General features: G+C 42.5%; 2 protein-coding genes across 2 annotated transcripts; one reads left to right on the forward strand and one right to left on the reverse strand.

Moving 5' to 3' along the window:
- Window positions 1-216: 216 nt before the first annotated feature.
- On the forward strand, window positions 217-14,844 carry tecpr1a (tectonin beta-propeller repeat containing 1a). The gene is made up of 24 exons (XM_030400685.1): window positions 217-411; window positions 2,605-2,844; window positions 3,494-3,676; window positions 3,764-3,886; window positions 4,014-4,133; window positions 4,423-4,597; window positions 4,677-4,777; window positions 5,173-5,274; window positions 5,426-5,574; window positions 5,828-6,435; window positions 6,682-6,827; window positions 6,976-7,131; window positions 7,387-7,536; window positions 7,720-7,877; window positions 8,511-8,741; window positions 9,201-9,297; window positions 9,496-9,575; window positions 9,703-9,759; window positions 10,904-11,078; window positions 11,409-11,544; window positions 11,866-11,958; window positions 12,041-12,147; window positions 12,509-12,628; window positions 12,883-14,844. Exons 2-24 carry the CDS (start codon window positions 2,620-2,622, stop codon window positions 13,030-13,032), a joined length of 3,642 nt encoding a protein of 1,213 aa, XP_030256545.1. The 5' UTR covers window positions 217-411; window positions 2,605-2,619; the 3' UTR covers window positions 13,033-14,844.
- Window positions 14,803-17,139, reverse strand: bhlha15 (basic helix-loop-helix family, member a15). The gene is made up of 2 exons (XM_030400686.1): window positions 16,981-17,139; window positions 14,803-16,089 (listed from the first exon to the last, which is right to left on the reverse strand). Exon 2 carries the CDS (start codon window positions 16,036-16,038, stop codon window positions 15,481-15,483), a length of 558 nt encoding a protein of 185 aa, XP_030256546.1. The 5' UTR covers window positions 16,039-16,089; window positions 16,981-17,139; the 3' UTR covers window positions 14,803-15,480.
- Window positions 17,140-18,943: the final 1,804 nt, after the last annotated feature.

The following is an 18,943-nucleotide window of genomic DNA, read 5'->3' on the forward strand; positions in this document are numbered from 1 at the left end:
GTAACTGAAAACACCTGTGAGTATGTACAGGGATTGAATCCATGATAATACATCATACTGTGCAAGCTTGTACATAGACATAAAGAGCTTGTATATCTAATCTTCTTCGTGGGTTTTTGTGGGTCTAGTTTGGTTCTGTTCTGACCTATGAGCCAGCAGCGCCCCCTGCTGCTCACGGCCACAAACACCTGCCACCTGCTGAGACAGCCAATAGGAGCGAAGACGCGTCCGCACTTCCTGTTTCACGTAGCGACAGTAGAGGAGACGTTTCGATGTGTTCTGATGTGAGCAACGGAGGACGGCCGGACGCATTATGATCCAGCTCAGCTGTTCGTTCATCTCCAGCTGCTGAATGAGCCGCGGCGACATCCCACCTTCGCCGCGTCACGGTTTTATGAGAGGAAGCTCGAGGTTTGTTTGTGTGTTTGAGCTCCGCTTCTTGGCTATTTCCAGAGGGGCTAAGCTTGTAAACCCGCACAAAAAAAAACCGAGCTGAGTGTTGTCGTTTAAGCCCAAAGCTGGTTTTACTGTACAGTGTCCGTTTGTTCGGAGCGTTTAGCTGACAGCACACTGTCCTGACAGTCACACCTGCTGTACATTAGCTCTTAATTAGCCGCTGAAGCTCGCTACCTTAGTACAGTGCTAATACCTTGATTTAACTTCATACAAACCTACCTCGTTATGCAGTAACAAACGTCATAAACGAACATATTACTGTTTATTTTACTGCCGAATCGTTACATAGTTACCCGAATGTCTACTGTATGTATTATTGTTATTATTATCATTATAAGTAGTAGTATTGTATTAGAGATACGAGCTGACTGTTGGTGACAGAGGATACGCCTTTTAGCAGCAGCATCCCTGCCGGTTACGCAGTGTTGTGAAATGGAGACCACCTCACTGTAAGCCTTCAGCAGCCCCCACTTCATTGTTCACTGTATTAAATGTCTGTGAAGAAACGTGCCGTGTAGGCTTAAATGTTGTGATGACACGGATGCATAAGTAGAGCAAATGTCGGTGTAAACAAACGAACAACAGAGCGAGAGTGGATCAGAGCCACCTGACCACATGACCCTGATTTAATGTGCACAGCTCTGCTCCAAGTGGGATTTTTTTTTTTTTTAAAGATTGAATTAGAAGTTACGTGAGCAAACGATCAAAAACAGTACCCACATTGTGCTGTAAATGAACCAGTACATTTGGATATATTGGTTGGAATGTCGAGAAGACAGTTTGGCATGCCACAGAAGGAAAAGCCCAGGTGTACATGATAAAGTTAACAATCAGTTTGAGGGTGTTTTCGGGGTGGTTTACTGGGCCAGCTCAATAAATCAGAGCCATCCTCAGTGTTATTAGTATATGGGTTGGCAAATGGCATTAGCCGATATTGGCATACATATCCTAATGGTTATATGTTTGCTGATGTATAAATATATTGCTACAGTGCCGAAAGAGATGCCGGGGATAACTTCAAAATATTATATTCACAGTTCATTTTCTGTTCTAGTGCACTGATGTCATTTTAGGTAATGAGGTTTATTGTCAAACTGTAAAATATCCAACCTTCGTTACATAAATACACAAATGTTTGATGACCACATATGCTGGATCGTTACAAAAAGGTCTGTGTTATCAGCAGATATATTGATATTGGGCTTTTTACTCCCTAATATAAGTATTGGCAGCAGTCCCAGAAATCAAGTATCAGTCAGTGTCTAGTTATCAGTTTCATCTGTGCTTTTCCTGCTAGAGAAAGGTTTAATTACCCTCACGCATGCATCGTTGGTCTTATACCGTAATATTGCCCAATAACCTCCGGGATGCATGGGTCATCAGTTTTTATGTGTACTTTTCTCCTTTAAGCACTGTCATTATTTGTGTAACATGCTGTATGTTTCTGTGTGTTTCATATTATTTTATCACTGAATCAAATCTAATGAGCCTCTGTCATCCTTAACCTTTCCAACCCTGCTGACCCACTATCCAGTCCATTGTAGCAAATACCATTTGTGCAGACACGCATTTATAAACTGTCTGTACAATGTTAAGATTCAACACTTTCAAAGATTTGACCATTTGAAATGTTTATAAAATGATTCACATGACTGCATGAATAATTTCTCCTGTCATACTGCAGTAATGCAGCTGTAAATTAAGGTGTCTCAGTGATTCTCAATCAATAATTTGTCCACTATTGACTACCAACTATTTTGCCAACTAAACAATTGATTTGAGTAATTTTGGATTCCAGCTTTCTAAATGTGAATATTTTCTGGTTTGTGTACTCCTGACAGTAAACCAAAGATCTCTCTCTTGTGGACAAAACAATACATTCATGGGGGACATCTTTGGGCAACACTTTGAAATGTTACCATCTTCTGACATGCTTTTGACAAAACAACTTATCATTTAATTGAGTAAACAATTGACAGATTATGTTGAAAATAGCCTTGATCGTATTAGTGAGTCATTTAACCTCAAGACACACTGGAACTCACAGATACAGATTTAAATGGCTGAGATTTTAATGGATTTTGAAAACAAAAACATTATGTAACTTTGAAGCTACATTGTCTTCATTCACCTCCTCCTTATGCACAGGTTTTTGCTGCAACCATGCCTGCCTCCAGGCTGTGGGTGGTGGATGTGTACGGGCGGGTTTTCAGCCTGTCGACGGCAGGGCAGCAGTGGGAGCAGTGCCGTGATGCCCAGATGGAGTTCAAGCGGGTGACAGCAGCTCAGCAGTGCTGCTGGGGCATCGCCTGCGACAACAACGTCTACCTGAACGTGCACGCCTCTGACCTGCCCATCCGCTACCAAGAGGAGACCTACGAGAATCAAGTGGGTGTCTTCCACCAATAAGGGGTTCATTGTTTAGTTTTTGAAAGAAGAAGTTAAAAACGCACACAGGAGGGAAGCATTTGGTGTTTCTTCTCAGTATGCAAGTGAAAAAACGCTTTTATGTCTCTACGTCTTTATTTCTTGCACAAGGTGAAGTAAAATCGAAAGTGTTATGTTCCTCTAGACTCGTCCTATGTGATTTTGTGATTTACTTTATGTGCAACATCCACGTGCAGTGGTTTTGCACTTCCTCTGTTGCAAACCTCAGCACACTTTCAGCTTTGTGCCTTTACAAGCGTATTCAAAGCACATTGAGACAGTTTCTTAGCGAATTACGTAGAACTCAAATGACAGAAAAAGTACAGGGTAGACTCATGTGTCTTGTGACTGACTGATGGGAAGCAAGTTGTTCTTACACAGTGGTGTCAGCTTATGTGATTGAGTTTACTACTGTTGTGGCTGTACTTGTGACTTCCTCTCGGGGGTAAATGTCACCTAAAGTTCACTTTGGCTGTACATCTTTCAGGCACAATGAAATTAGGAGGCAAGGTTTTTATAGTGGATTACAAGGAGTAGGGTACTTTTATTTAGTTTGATTTGTCCCTGTGTGTGCTCTAACATGCCATCTCCATCCATCTCTTTCTGTCAGCGATGGAATCCAATCGGTGGTTTCTCAGACCATTTATTGCCAAGTGACCGCTGGCAATGGAGTGATATCACAGGTCTGAAGCACCAACCTCTGGACAGCTTCGAGCTCCCCTCCAGCAGCTGGGAGTGGGAGGGTGACTGGTATGTGGATGAAAACTTTGAGGGAGAACCCACAGAGAAAGAGGTGTGTGTCCAATTATTGTTAAAGATCAGTTTCCATCGTCTTTTAATTCCTATCTAGCTGTAATGACTGTTGTGTTTGTGTCTACAGGGGTGGACCTACGCCATTGACTTCCCCGCCTTCTACACCAAAAACAAAAAGATGACCTCCTGTGTCCGTCGCAGGCGATGGCTCCGCTACAGGAGGTACAAAGACATGGACACCTGGGCTAAGGTGGGTGTATAGTGTGTGTGTGTGTGTGTGTGTTTGTGTGTGTGTGTGTGTGTGCTTGTGTGCTTGTGCGTGTGTGTAAAGCTTTCAGTTTGTTCACCTGTGTCTCCCTTCCTGTGTGTGCTGACAGATCCCCTCACCACAAATGGAGACACCAGATCCCTTCAGCGACATTAGCTGTGGAGGCTGGGAAATCAGTGAGGAGCCCAGAGGGCGGCTGTCATTATGGGCTGTCTCCCTACTGGGCAAGGTACACACACACCCACACACAAAGGTTCCCATGGCAGTGTACTTTAAGTCTTAATCCATCTGTGATTTTCACAAATGACAGAGTGGGAACACAGGGTTTTACTGCCCCTTTCAAACTAACTGCAACACATTTGTTCCACTTTTTACTAGATCCACTGTAATTCATTTGGCTTTTCTAATTTATTTTAAAAAGTATTGTAGTGTATGTTACTTTTGTCGCTGCCCATGGCAAGATCCCACACTTGATGCTGGTCTGTGACTGTCCTGCTGTCACTCTTCCCTCCATCCAGGTGTGGTTCAGAGTGGGAATCTATCACCACAATCCTGAGGGCTCCATGTGGGAGGAGGTGTCTGTCCCTGGGGAGGTGCTCCAGATCAGTTGTGGCCCCGGGGATCTGGTCTGGGCAGTGCTGTGGGAGGGGCAGCTCATTGTCAGGCAGGGCATCACCCGAGACTGCAGCAAAGGTACGGCGGGTCACTGGGGGAGGAGGGTTTGGTTTGTGTGTGATCGTCTCTGTTAAGGATAATATTGTCTGCATGTCAGGTACCTCCTGGGTGGAGGTGGAGTCTCCAAGTCCCGATGTAGGAGCCACACATGTAGCAGTGGGGATCAACACTGTTTGGGCTTTGACCAAGGACAACAAAGTAAGAAAATTCTGTAATGAACATTACAAAAGACCCAAAAGTTAAATCTCCCTCAGCTTCCATTTCATAAAATTGTTATCTTAATTACATACTCTTACATAGTTTTTGTTTTTTTATTTTCATATCCAATAACACATATTTTTAAAAAGTTTTAAATGTAAGAATTTTCTCTGACTTCAGTACTAAAACCGTCACACAAGTTATGGACAAAGTAAAATTTCCCTATAATATGTTACTATGGCCCTATATCAAATAAACATATGGTACAGCTAAAACAGAAAAAGAAAAACTGACTGCTCTGGTAAACTAAGGCTGAATTAGTATTAACTATAGTGTTTAATCATATTTCTGTTACGCTAAAGAACCCTTTTTATCCCACTCTCGTGCTCTGCCAGGTGTGGTTCAGACGCGGCGTTGACTCCCACAACCCCTGTGGCTTGGGCTGGATCAGCATGGTGGGAGAAATGATCACAATCAACGTAGGACTGAATGACCAGGTGAAATACAGCCACACGACATCACATCCTGTATAAAACTGTAAGAAAGTTACACATCAAGTACCATCCTCTCCGCTGGTTGAAATTTAGAGTCAAGTCATGGGATGTGGACGTATTCAAGTCAACCTGCTGCTGTTACTGATGTGTGTAGGTGTTTGCAATCGGCTGTGAGGATCGGGCTGTGTACTTCAGACAAGGTGTGACCACCAGTGAACTGAGTGGGAAAACATGGAAGGCCATCAGCGTCCCTCGAGATGGAGACCGATCACACTCCAGTGCCAGCACAAACAGCCTGCAGAGGTAGAGAGGCCTCAGTGGACACACACACTTAGACACACATGGTGATCTAGAGGGATTTCAGTCAACATGTTAGGGAGTGGGACAATGACATTAGTGGCACCATCCATAACCACCTGATTATGGAGGAAGCAGCTATAATAAATTCCAGCTTCCAGTGCAGGCTGTCATGTCAACATACATGTGATGCAAAGTGTGCCCTGGGAAAACAATAGTAAAGTAACTCAGTTCCTCTTTCTCACCTTCTATGTCACAGTGCTGGATGCTTCTTCTCTGGTGAGGTACGTGCTCAGTCAGTGGTGAGCGACGTGGAATTAGACACAGAGAAAGTATCCACAGATGGAGCCAGCTGCCTAGTAACCTCCACCTCCCCTGAGTCTGTTGTTGATGCCCCCACAGACAACCCTGACCAACCCATCGAGACCCCCAAACCCCGCATCCCAAAAGTCACCAGCGACAGCTTCATCTCTGAACTCATCTCTGACCGAGAACCAGCCAAGACCTTAAGGGAGGGCGGATCTGCCGGTCCAGCTGTTCCAGAGGAGGAGGAGACCCTCCCCAGTGAAGGAGAGGTCAAAGCCCTTTGTGCGGATGTAGCTATATGCCCCAGCCAGTCTGGAGGTCCTCTTGACCCGCAGTGGAGTAACGTGGATCTGGAGGAGGCACAGGGCCAGCTGGCTCAGACCGGAGCAGCACTGGATGCAGCTGACACCAGCAGCTTGTCATCAGTGGCCACATACACTCTGGCCATGGAGGACCCGTATGGGACAGATGAGCATCCTCTGTGGGCCTGGGTCAGTGGAGGAGGCTGCTCTGTGGACAGTCACTCCCACCTCAACTGGTTCAACTCAGTGAACACTTCATGTGAGTTAAACGAGATAGATTGAATTTAGGCTGTTTTGTAGGTATAAGACTGCTACTACTACAACCCATGTATGAAGTAGTGTGACAGTTATTCAGTAACATCTGAGTCCCAGAACAAACAATAAAAGTGACTCTTCATGTGACAGCTCCAAAGTCAAGGCTAGCATGATTACATTTTAATTGTACTCCTGCAGTTTGTGTGCTTTTATTCTCCCAGTTATCAATTTTCCTTTTTGTCCTTCCCAGCATTGGTCGGGTCAGTCCAGTCCATGAGTCTGTCTGTCACCTCAGCTCAGACAGCTGCCTGGCGCCAACAAATCTTTGAACAACTCACAGAGAGGACCAAAAGAGAGATGGATAATTTCAAACATTATGAACAGGCCATAGAGCAGGTAATGCAGTACAGAAACAGTTGTGACTGTACTATGTATGTGTTCTCTTTGATGTATCTCTTCTTCTGTCTTCCTGTGGTCTTACCTCTCTATTTAATTTTATTTTTTATTAATCACTCCTCTGACCTAAATCTTACCCTCAATGCAGTCTGTGTGGGTGAAGAAAGGAACCATGCAGTGGTGGAGGGACTGGAAGCCATACAAGTGGATAGATGTTCATTTTGCCCTGGAGCAGTTCTCAGGACCAGAGGGCAACAAGGACGGCATTCTTTTCATCTATTACAACTTTTATGAAGAGAAGAAGGTGAGCAAGAAGTGTGCGTTGGGTAGAATTTTCATATTTCTTCTTAAGCTAAATAATTCAGCATCAGGGTCAGATAATGCTTGTTAACACAATGGAAAGCTCTGGTGATGGATTGAGTCATAATAATTCAGTGCTGCTGTTCCTCTCCTAGACTCACTACTGCTTTTTTCCTCATCTTTCTTCCTGTATTTACTTTCTCTTTTAATTTCTATCTACTTTTATCTCTCCTTCCCTCTCTGATGTCACTCTCTCCAGTACCTGCATGCCTTCGTCAATGAGCTCACCATCCTGGTTCCTGTGCTAAATGAATCCAAACACACTTTTGCCATCTACACTCCCGAGCGGACCAAACAGAGGTTTCCAATCAGATTGGCAGCTGCCACAGAGCTAGAGATGCATGACTGGGTATGTATGGATACGTCGCAGCATTCTCAAAGAAAATCATTTTATTACCATCGTGCATTTTGTCTCATCTGACATGAAAACCATTTTATTGCTTTCTTTCTGTCTTTTTAAATAACTTCTGGTTGGTCTCTCTCTCCCATCCTGACACAATTTGTTGACTTTCATCTCCATCCCTGTCTCTAGCTGGCGTTGTTGAGCGTTTCGTGCTGCCACTCCAGGGGGATCCAGGGTCCTCCCTCCAAACAGGCCATCTGGTCGATCACCTGTAAAGGGGACATCTTTGTTAGTGAGCCCTCCCCTGCTCTGGAGGCCATGCCTTACCCCACACCCTGTGACCAGATGTAAGAAAACCATTTCACTCATGTCAAGCTAAAGTTCTGATGGTTCAGGATGTGAAGCATTGGAAGTAGTTGAAGACTTTTGTGTTAATTATTGCAGACAACAGCAGAACAGTTTGTTTGCTCAGCTCTTTGCTTTGTGCTGGCCCTCGTCTCACTAAATATATCGGGTGGTTTCACACTTAGAAATGGTGAAACTCTGTGGTCTGTCGTTAAAACATTTCCAGTGAAAGCTGTGGTCTTTGTTTGTAACTTTCAAATCTTCATATAGCAGCGGCAGACAGTGAGGTGGGCGGTAGAGGCATGAATCTTCACTGGCTTCGCAATTCGATTACAATTCATCTGTCATCAATAAAAATATACAATGATTTTCAATGCATTTTACTGTATGCCATCATCAATATTTTTTTGATTAAATTCCCCTTTAATTTTGAAAGTCTTTCCGATAGTAGCGGTATCTGTGTGACCCATCAGTACATAAATGTTACAAACAACTTTGGATTTGTAACTTTGCAGACTACTTGCATGCACAAAAATCTACATAACACACTAAATGAAAGGGGGGGGGGAAAAGTATAACATGTAATTGAATCACTCAGCCTTTATGAAGCTTTTACTTTTTTAATCTTTTTGCAGGTTCTGGCGGCAGGTTGGAGGTCACCTACGGATGGTGGAGTGTAACACTGTGGGCATAGTGTGGGGGATCGGCTACGACCACACTGCCTGGGTCTACACCGGGGGTTATGGAGGAGGTTTCTTCCAGGGACTGGCCAGCAGCACAGATAACATTTACACACAGACGGATGTCAAAAGTGTCTACATTTATGAGAACCAGAGGTGGAACCCTCTAGAAGGTTTCACCAACAGGTAGAGTTCAGACAGTGCGTGGGTTCAAGTACTTCCACAGAGGGAATCTATGAAATACATGAGCTTATTTATTTATTTATTTTTTTTTCTGTTGCATAATAACATCATTTCAAACAAAGATCTTTTCAGGCAAGTATGTCTGACTGTATGATATTTTAAGTGTCACTGTCGACATTGTGTCTAAATAAATAAAAATGTCAAATTTAACCACTGATAAAAATTGCAAAGACTTAACATTTGTCTTTGTACTACCTTCACCAACATCTCGTGAAAACGAAATGTGACAAATACTGTAAAAATGCCACGTGTCACTGCAATAGTTTCTCTCGAAACATCTAAATCTTTACCACGATGATAGACAAATATGACGCAAACATCACTACTGCAGCTGAAGTACAGTCGTTGATTTGAAGTGTCAATGGCTAATGACTAATTTAAAGTGTATCTGGCCGATTTCAGAGGGCTACCTACAGACCGCTACATGTGGAGTGATGCATCAGGACTACACGAGTGCACAAAAACAAATATGAAACCTCCCTCCACACAGTGGACGTGGGTAAGTACAGCTGAATAGGGAAATGCCCTGTGGTGATGTGAAACCAGTCATGTGGTGCACAGATTAACCACCATCCTTTCATTCTGACCATTAGTTAGAAAACTATAAATATTAGGTCTTGAATTATCAATGACAAGGTGTGTAGACAAAAAGACAGATGTGTTAACAGTCTTTCACTTCCATATTTGCTGTTTTCAGGTGTCTGACTGGGCTATTGACTACAGTGTCTCTGGGGGGACGGACAAGGAAGGCTGGCAATATGCAGCTGATTTTCCAGTGTAGGTTTTATTCATCACTTGTCACCTGTGTCACTTGGTTCCAACTACTCTGCCCTCATATTTATGACCTTCATCTATTTGTTTTCTCCTGTCGTTCTTCCCTCCTCTTCTCTGTATCTCCATGCAGGTCATATCATGGCAGAAAAGGGAAGACGGACTTTGTGCGTCGCAAGCGATGGTCCAGGTACTATAAAAAGCAGGCTTATTAAGCCTCTCCAATGTATTTGTTCAGAAGGTTCACAGTGGTCCCAGAGTGCACTTGACATTTTCAGTTTTGGCTTGTGTTTGTGTGGAAAGCCAACACAGACTTGGCAGAGGAGACAGAGCAGAGTATTTGATAAGGAGCACAACAACAATCAGTGATATTTCTTTTTAGCTTTACAAACTGTGGATAATTTAGTGTTGTATTAGATTGTATCATAATGCACAGGTAGTGTTTTCTATTCCTGTACAGGTGACCGTAGTCCTGGAACATTTGTATTTGTCATGTTAGCCTGTAAACAAAAGTGTGTTTTCTGGCAGGCTGGCTCTGAGTTATCCAGATGAGAATGCAAATGAGAATCGAGTCTGGATTTTTTGGTTCTTCAAAGCTGGGTTAAACTGAATAAAGATTTCAGATGAGAGAGCATGTGGGGTATTTAGATAAAAAGCAAATACAGCTTCATAATGAAGACGTATGTACAAGTTTTAGAGTGAAAAGACATGGTCAAACATTTGTCTGTTAAAGAAAACGATGAAGCGAGAACATATGGCATTTGATTTGACAATAAAATGTAATTCCTTCTATCAAACACTAAGTAAAAGGCTGCCTTTTAAAAGATTTTAAGACTTAATTTTAAAACAAATTTGAATTATATGGTAGTTTTTTGTTAAGGTAAAGTGTGTGACAAAAGAACATCATGCATGTCCTGTCCTTCTAATCCTGTTCGCCAGAAAAACATGTTGTTGTTACAGAGTCTGTTACATTTGTTACAGACTCCAACAAATGTCACCAGTACCAACATCACTTGTAGTCTGACCACATCTCAACAGTGATCAGTGTTTCGAAACATTGTTGAGCTTGGTGTAGAACAAATTAACAGCAGTAACAATGCACGTATGCACATATACTGAGTCCTTGAATCTATTGCCCCAGTGCAAGCTGCGAGGGGTCCCAACACACCTGCCTAATGTACCTGCAATCACATGATCAACAGTAAACCAATCGTATGATTACTGGTCATGGTTTCAATTCTCTGTGCCTTCCTCCTTTTGCTTCTGCAACATCTTTAGCTGCAGATGTTGCAAAGACCGGCACCTGTGAGCTTTGTCTTTGTTTTCTTGCGCAGGAAGTGTAAACTGACAACCACAGGACCCTGGCAGGAAATTCCGCCTATAGCACTGAGTGATGTGACCATCCTGCCATGTACAGCTCAGAGCAATGTGGACGAGGTTCCTCTGTGGGCCATCAGCAACAAGGGAGATGTCCTCTGCCGACTGGGAGTCACTGCATTGACACCTGCTGTGAGTCCCATTTACTGTACACGGGCAGATACCCAACGAACAGTTTAAAGGGATAGTGATGTTTTTTGAAGTGGGGTCATATAAAGTACATATCTATAGTCAGTCTGTTCCCTACCCTAATTTTCTCACTGCAACTGTGCACATGTGCTTTAGGCAGTGTGTGAAGTCCTTTCCTTGTCTTAAGTCTTAGTGGCATCTTTTCACCACTATCATTCATGTATTTGATACAAGAGTCCAGGAGGCAAAGAAACGTCGAGTGTTACTGCAATGAATACAATTTAAAAAATACTTTGAGGTGATTGTTCGAACCCTGTATTATTGGTCTCTCAGGGATCCTCGTGGCTTCACGTGGGAACCGACCAGCCTTTCAAGTCCATCTCCATCGGAGCTGCCAGCCAGGTTTGGGCCATCGCCCGGGATGGTTCTGCCTTTTACAGGGGATCTGTCTCTCCACAGAGCCCAGCAGGTCAGTGGGAGAAACTGAGTCCTTCAGTTTGATCATCATTCAGGCCACTGACAAATTTGAATCAAAAACTTTAAATTGTACTTGAAATTAGCAGAGATGGGGATGACCCTGATAAAGGCCACACACCATACACTTCATTCTAATAGTACATCTGTTTTTTATACTACAAGAGTAGCTGGAGCTTTTGACCTCTTCAGACTTTCTCCCTTCTGCATGCATCTTGGCAGTAGGGCGAGTTGTGCCAGAAACCCCTACTCTACTCCCACAGAGTTAAAGAAACTAAAGCTGCCAATACGTATCCTGTGTTGTCTCCCTCTGCAGGAGACTGTTGGTACCACATCCCCTCTCCATCCAAACAGAAGCTGAGGCAGGTGTCTGTTGGGAGGACATCAGTCCTCACAGTAGATGAAAATGGTAAAGTGTTAATTACCTGATATACCAGCTTCTTGGTGGACTTATTTTGATCAAGATTCTAATGATACTATTTCCTGCTCAGGTAACCTGTGGTACCGGCAGGGTGTGACCCCCAGCTACCCTCAGGGCTCCTCCTGGGAACACATTTCTAATAATGTACGCAAGGTCTCCGTAGGGCCTTTGGACCAGGTCAGTACAAGGAAATCAGTACTGCAATATGGAACTTTTTGATTTTTAGCCATCTTGTGTTATTGTATACATTAAAGTAAGTGAAAGCCATCTCTCTCTCTGCAGCTTTGATATTTTTTTTGTTTTAGTCATCTCGACTGACTTGTTAAAGCATTTGAACCTTTTTTACATCATTTCTGGTTATTGATATTCAGAATTGACATGAATTGATCTATTTTTGTGATTTGGAGCTTCTGTCAAAGTAAGATAATGTGCAGCTTTAATGAATAATTCAGAACATATAGAAATACAATACAACTTATGAACAATCATTGTATGTTGTTTGGTTGATGATATCTGTTGTTGTGTTGTTGTGGTGTAGGTGTGGATCATAGCGGACAAGGTGCAGGGCAGCCACAGTCTGAGCTGTGGAACAGTGTGTCATCGACTCGGAGTTCAACCTGTGGAGCCTAAGGGGATTTTATGGGACTACGGCATTGGGGTAAGACACCAAAGAAACTAATCTGTACGACAGTGTTGTTAAGGTGTCTGCAAAAACATCTTGGATTAAGATTTAATTGGAACAGTGGATTATGTTGCAGGAAGCTTTTCAGTCATTTTTGTCCTTAAAGCCAGACAGTGAATAATTTAATCTCATACCTATCAATCATCCAGATTTTCCCATGGGGGTCTCAAGGTTGAAAACTATAGTTGACTTGCCTGATTTCTCCCTTCCTCCCTCTTCCTTTCTTTTAGGGTGGCTGGGACCACATCACAGTGAGAGGAAACTCCATGGAGCCACCTCGTGTCCGTCTTCCCTCTTTAACAGATGCGTCCGCCCCGGCCCCCCGGAGCCCCATCCCATTCAGGAACATGGAGGTCAACAGCAGTGCTGGGGACAGTTAGAAACACACATCGGTGCTTACATACAGTACACGGACGTCCAATGTTTCCTTTGTCGTAAACTAAGTAGTTAATTCAGCTCCAAAGTCAATTCAAAGATGAAGTTGAGACTTTCTGACAGTCTGAGCTGAATCTGTCTCCTCCCTGAAGACAATATTCAGTCTTCTGTTCTAATGTTCATTTAATGAGCTTTCATCTCCTCTGTACTGGCATGTCTCTTTAATTAGTTTGCTTTTTTTTTGTTTGTGGTCACTAACACTGAACTTGATGGTCTTACTGCATTTTTTTTTTTTATTCATTCATCAGAATGTGATGTTTCTGTCGGATTCTGTGTATTGATTTTCATATGTACTGTGAAGATAGAAGGGAGGGTTTTTAAAATATATTTTATGTTTATTTTTAAGAAGGGAAAAATGTGAGTACAACTGCTTCGCTGCTAAAATGTCAACTCCTGGGCTAGTATTGTGAACGTAATTTTAAAATTATGTCACGTCTTAGAACACATGTTCCAAAAAAGTACAGCCTGATTACTCTGGAAACCAGAAGCAAGATTGATAAGTGTATAGAGACAATGTTTTAAAGGTGCAATGTGTAAGAATTTGCCACCTGTTGAATTCATACTCAAACCAATAGGAGGCAGCACATCACCATCGTAACCACTTGGAGCTTGGGGACTAGGGTTAACATGCTAACTCCAGTAAATATCTCTGCAAAAGAAAATATATAAACTTCATAATGTCCAAACTGTTATTTTTCCAATTTTGTTGATCATTTTTTTAACCAAAATACTCACATATTGCACCTTTAATCCAGGTTTAGATGGCCCCTTCTATTGTCTGATGCTGCTGTAAAACTTCAACCACAGACCTCAGAAAAACATGGATGTTGCATCTGTTTGTCTCTAATTATGTAGGTTTCTGATGCGACTTAATGACTTCCTCATGTTTAGAGCCAGAAATTACATTTTTAAATTTAGATTCATGTGTTGAATCCTGTATGAAGCTGAGCTCCGATGGGTGAGAAGCAGCCTGAGTGTGAAGCACTCAAAAACAACCTTTCAAGTCTGTTTTAATTATACAACTCTGAACAACTGCTGAACATCTCGTGAAAAGCAAATATTGAATTTTTGGTCCCTTAGGGAACTTGTGAAATCGATGGCTAAACCTTCCTTTTTGGAGCCATCGTTTGTAGCAGCTGCAAAAAAACATGCACTGGCTTTATTCACCTGTGGTTTTTATAAAAGTCTCATGTTTTTATTTTTCTTTAAAAGTGGTTTGGTTTATTATGTCATCATCTTGAAGTATGTGCAATGGTTAGCAATGTAAATAAGAGAAAAGTGGAGTCCTTGTAAAAGTCTTGTGGTTGAAGTGCTACAACTGAACCTTCCTCTTTCTCAGGAGAATGTTTGCATTTGTGCGCCGCCTGCTTCTTTGACTGATGTTAGAGTGACTGAGCAGGTAAAAAAAAAACAACTATATTTTTGTTATAAATCTACAAGATATTAGTATTATACAGTAAGTAAAGTGGTGATATATTACGGTGGAGATGTGTTTGTATATTTGACAGAGAACAATGAATTCAAAAGTCTGTTTTTCATTGAGACATACTCATAAACCGCACACTGATGTCACGCCATGTCATAATGTGTCTAAATATGAGAGATCTGTGTGTGCTATCTGTGAATAACTAACACCATACTGCATAACACATCAGTGCAGTTCACATTGTGGAGTACATTTTTTCAAGTGTTGTGCATGGTCAAAATAACAGTCCTTGTCAATAAATAAACGTGTTTATTGATAATAACCCCTCAAATAGCGTCCCTTCTCTTCCTCCTCCTAACTACAACATTCTGCCTTGAGAAACAAAAAGTCAAACAACACACACTTAAATCATCATCTGGGCCTTCAAGCTACACAGACAGAAGACAGGTCCATTGTGTTCTCATCTGAGCAAACACATTTTATACCTTCATAATTTCAATATTTAAACCCGCTGCTTGCCTTTCTTTTTTCTTCAAGGATGTGACAGTTACGGCTAGAGGCTACGTCGAGCAGGTTTCTCAACAGACAAGAAAAACACAAGATCGCAAGATAACACGAGAGAGGATGAAGAAGTTCCTGCTCGGGCAAATTGAGGCCATTGAGGACAAAAAAAAAAAAGACAGAATTGCGCAAGATTAGCCCTTCCTTTCTGAGCACAAGAACAAACTTCACTCTTCATTCAACACATCTGGTTTTCAGTCTGCAGTCTTTGTGTCTGCTTTTTTCCTCAAATGCCACATTTGGATGAAGTTCTCTTGCTACGGTGCTGTGGGTTTATTGTCAGAGGTCTATGATCTGGAACAAGCACCCAGAGTTCCAGTTGAGATCTGGCCCTCAATGTCTACCCACGCCTCAGGGACAGCTTCCTGGTGGCTCTCCTGGTCTCCAAGCCACCTTGCAGCCACTGTTAGCTGCGCTGGCTCAAGCTATGCACATGGGTGAGGTACTGGGTGAGATCGTCCTCCCCGTCCTCCTCCAGGGTCTGTTGGTAGCACTGGAAAAGCTTGGCGGCGCTGGCCTCCGACGCGGCCCCGCCAGCAGGTTGGCAGGCCCCTGACAGGTCCAGGATGATGGTGGTTAAGGACTTGATGTAATTCTTTGCCAGGGTCAGAGTCTCGATCTTGGACAGCTTCTTGTCCATCTTGACGTGGGGGATGGACTCGCGCAGAGCTTGGAAGGCGTTGTTGAGCTTGTGCATGCGCTGGCGCTCTCGCTCGTTGCTCTCCAGCCGCCGGACACTGCGTTCCTTGTTGCTGGAGCCGTGTGTCCTGCGTCGCCTGCCTCCGCCTGCTTTGCGGTTGCCATCCCCACCCCTGAGTGAACCCCTCCAGGAGCCACCGATCCGGACCGAGGCCTCTGAGCCCTCCTGCTCACTGGAGCCTGGCTCTGTGTCTGGTTCAAGTTCTGGCTCGGGGTCAGACCAGGTCCTCCTGGATGCTTTCACAGCCTTCCCTTTGGACTTCATCCTGCTTCCTTCTTCACCTCTAACAGTGGAGATCTTAGCGTTTCAAAAGGCCTGGAGGACAAGATGGGAATGTGAGATAGAGAAAGAAAAATTAGACCTTTTTTTTTAACATGTACTTTTTTTTACAAGTGGTCTCCCGGGGAGCCTGTTATCCCCGTTTACTGGATAAACCTCTCTCCAATTCAAACAGCTTCGCATCCTGTTGTATCTAATCAGCCTGTTGCAGTGTGAAAACTCCATGATGCTGGTGTGTTAATCTACGCCTCTCTTATCCCCACAGTCCTGCGATAATGCTCATTTCAAGGTTACACTCACAAAAACACGGAGAGCGGCCAAGCAGCACTCAGATAACTCACCCCCATGGCTCGTTGGAGTGCATTTAAAGGTGTACAGTGTAGCTTTTGGAGAAGAATCCTAATATTTACAACATTAACATGGCATTGAAACAAACTCATATAGATTTATTTCTTTCCATGGGTGAATAAACAAGCTGTTCTCAGAGGAAAATAACCTAGAAAGGTGGCAGGGTCCGCCACATACAAGCAAAGTAAAACAGTACGAAGTTGTCCTTTAAGGACAGTTTGTTTATTCAGTTTATTCAGTCATGGCAGCAAGGAGAGCTTGTTTATTTCGTTTGCTTTGTCACTGAAGACCTTTCTCTTGTGATTAAGATGTTCATCTTAAAATAATGCATGTCTGAAAGTCAGTGTGTCAAAACACACTGTAGCTGTACATGTTGATTCACACACTTTACTTTACTTTCAACCAAATGATCAAATATGCTAATGTGCCACAACTGCTGCAACGTTTAAGATAGAGCTGTTTTACATAGATTAGTGCACACAGTGAGAAGGGGAAAAAAACGGTAGTGCAGTGACTTATACACACACAGCCACCACGAGCGTGAATGAAACTGGGGGATATGATGTAAAAGAGCCTTACCTTGGAAGTTGAGCTAACTTTCCTCCTCCTCGGTGTTTTCACAGAGAGGTCGTCATCACGCAGCCGCTCCTTCACAGCACCATCATGTCGAGTAAAAGAGCAGACAGCAGCAGCAAGAGGCAGCGGCGTCACATACACACCCGTGCAGATAACTGTCACATGTGGGCTACCTGTAGCTGACAGATGTACACGTTGCGCTGCTCAGCCAATCACAGAGCGCGAACCCTCCCTCCGGCTCCGCGGGCTGCCCAGATGTCCCAACCAGGCTGCTGTGATGTCACAACACTACAACCACTGTATGATGTAGACCTAATGATCACTGCACAGTCCCCATCGGGTTTAAGCAAAAATGGGTTGATCAAATATATTTGTATATATATATATATATATATATATATATATATATATATATATATATATATATATATATATATTTTTTATTTTTATTTTTTTTTCTTTCTTCGACCCTGTTACTTGATAAACTTGATAAAAGTAGACATTCTACATTATAAAAAGCTCAGTTGCTAGTAAAAGTCCTGCATTTAAAATTTAGCTTTGAAGTACAACGCTATCAGCAATATAGCATTGGCTACACAAAATATGACAAGTTACAGTGCTCATGCACAATGGCTGTGTTCTGTCATTATCAGATCCATCAATGCGTAAAGCAGTACTTTAACGCTGAAGCGGGTCCACTGATGTTAGCTGCTTTAGGCTTTAGGACGTTGGGTTGCTAAAGGTCGCATTATGTAAGAATTTGAGTTATAAGAAAGTTGAATTAAAAAAAAAAGGAGCACACTCAGCATCAGTTAGCGGTTACTCTAATGACATGATGCCCCCTTACTTGTTTTGAGTATGAATCTGGCCAATTCTTACGTACTGCGCCTTTAACATGTAACGACGCATCATAATTTAGAAACCGATCACATGTTTTGTGTGAAAATTGAGAGGACCCAGATTAAATGCAGTGATGTCAGAAAAAAGGATTGTAAGTATAAACTTTACATGAGTGGATGTACTAGCAGTACTTAAGAATACAAAAATGTAGCTGTAGTAGAAACATCATCATATAAGCACCATGGTGTTAGATCATATTGTTAAAGTCTCCACTGAAAGACATTACAATAAAGATAAGTTTATGTGATTTGCCCATTTTCAAAAGAAAATGTAGGATGCTAAAAACATTTACCAAGTTTTTAAGGGAAATCTTTATGATCTTTGTCTTGTTTGATGTCCCAGTGGATGGTTAACTGGTATCAGCCCGTATTGTGAAAAAAAAATGTCCTCTACCAAATGAAATTTCAAATGTTGTTAATATTTGGTCATTTGTTGCCTACTTTAATTAATTTTACCTCTATACTAGTAGTCTACCACAATATAGTGAAAGAGAGCATGTTTACTTAACTATACTATACTACTATGTACTATACTATTTTATTCTTTCAGTGTTCCTCACTAAACCTTTCCATCAGTTTGAAGCAGCAGAGGCGAGCTGACGTTTTGGGCCTCTAAGTAAAAGCCAGTTTGTTTTGGTCCCTCATTCACTCCTTTAACTCCAAGCAGTTAACATAATTTCCATTGTGGCTTATCACCTTCCACTGCTTCATTTGAATACAGCCCTCCAGGCGACACCTGAACATACAGAAGCAGGGCCATGTCTCATTTAAACTCTGTCCCATTATTTACTTTTTACCAGACTTTTAAAGTTTTGCACTGTACTGCTGTAACATAAACCACTGGATGCTCTCAGACTGTAAAGTGAACAAACAAACAAGGGCTTAGACAACAGTAACAAAATTTGGCATTTTTGAATATTCATGACACACACCTTTGACACTTATTTGTGCGATCTGCAGTATTTGACCTCGTCTGTTTGACCTGAGGGCCCAAAACATTGTTGGCAGTTGGGATTATTGCCCTCTCCTGCCGTGACAGACAGTGAAATAGAGAGAGGGTGGTGTCG

This window comes from Sparus aurata, chromosome 20 (assembly GCF_900880675.1).
Source record: "Sparus aurata chromosome 20, fSpaAur1.1, whole genome shotgun sequence".
Lineage (NCBI taxonomy): Eukaryota > Metazoa > Chordata > Actinopteri > Spariformes > Sparidae > Sparus > Sparus aurata.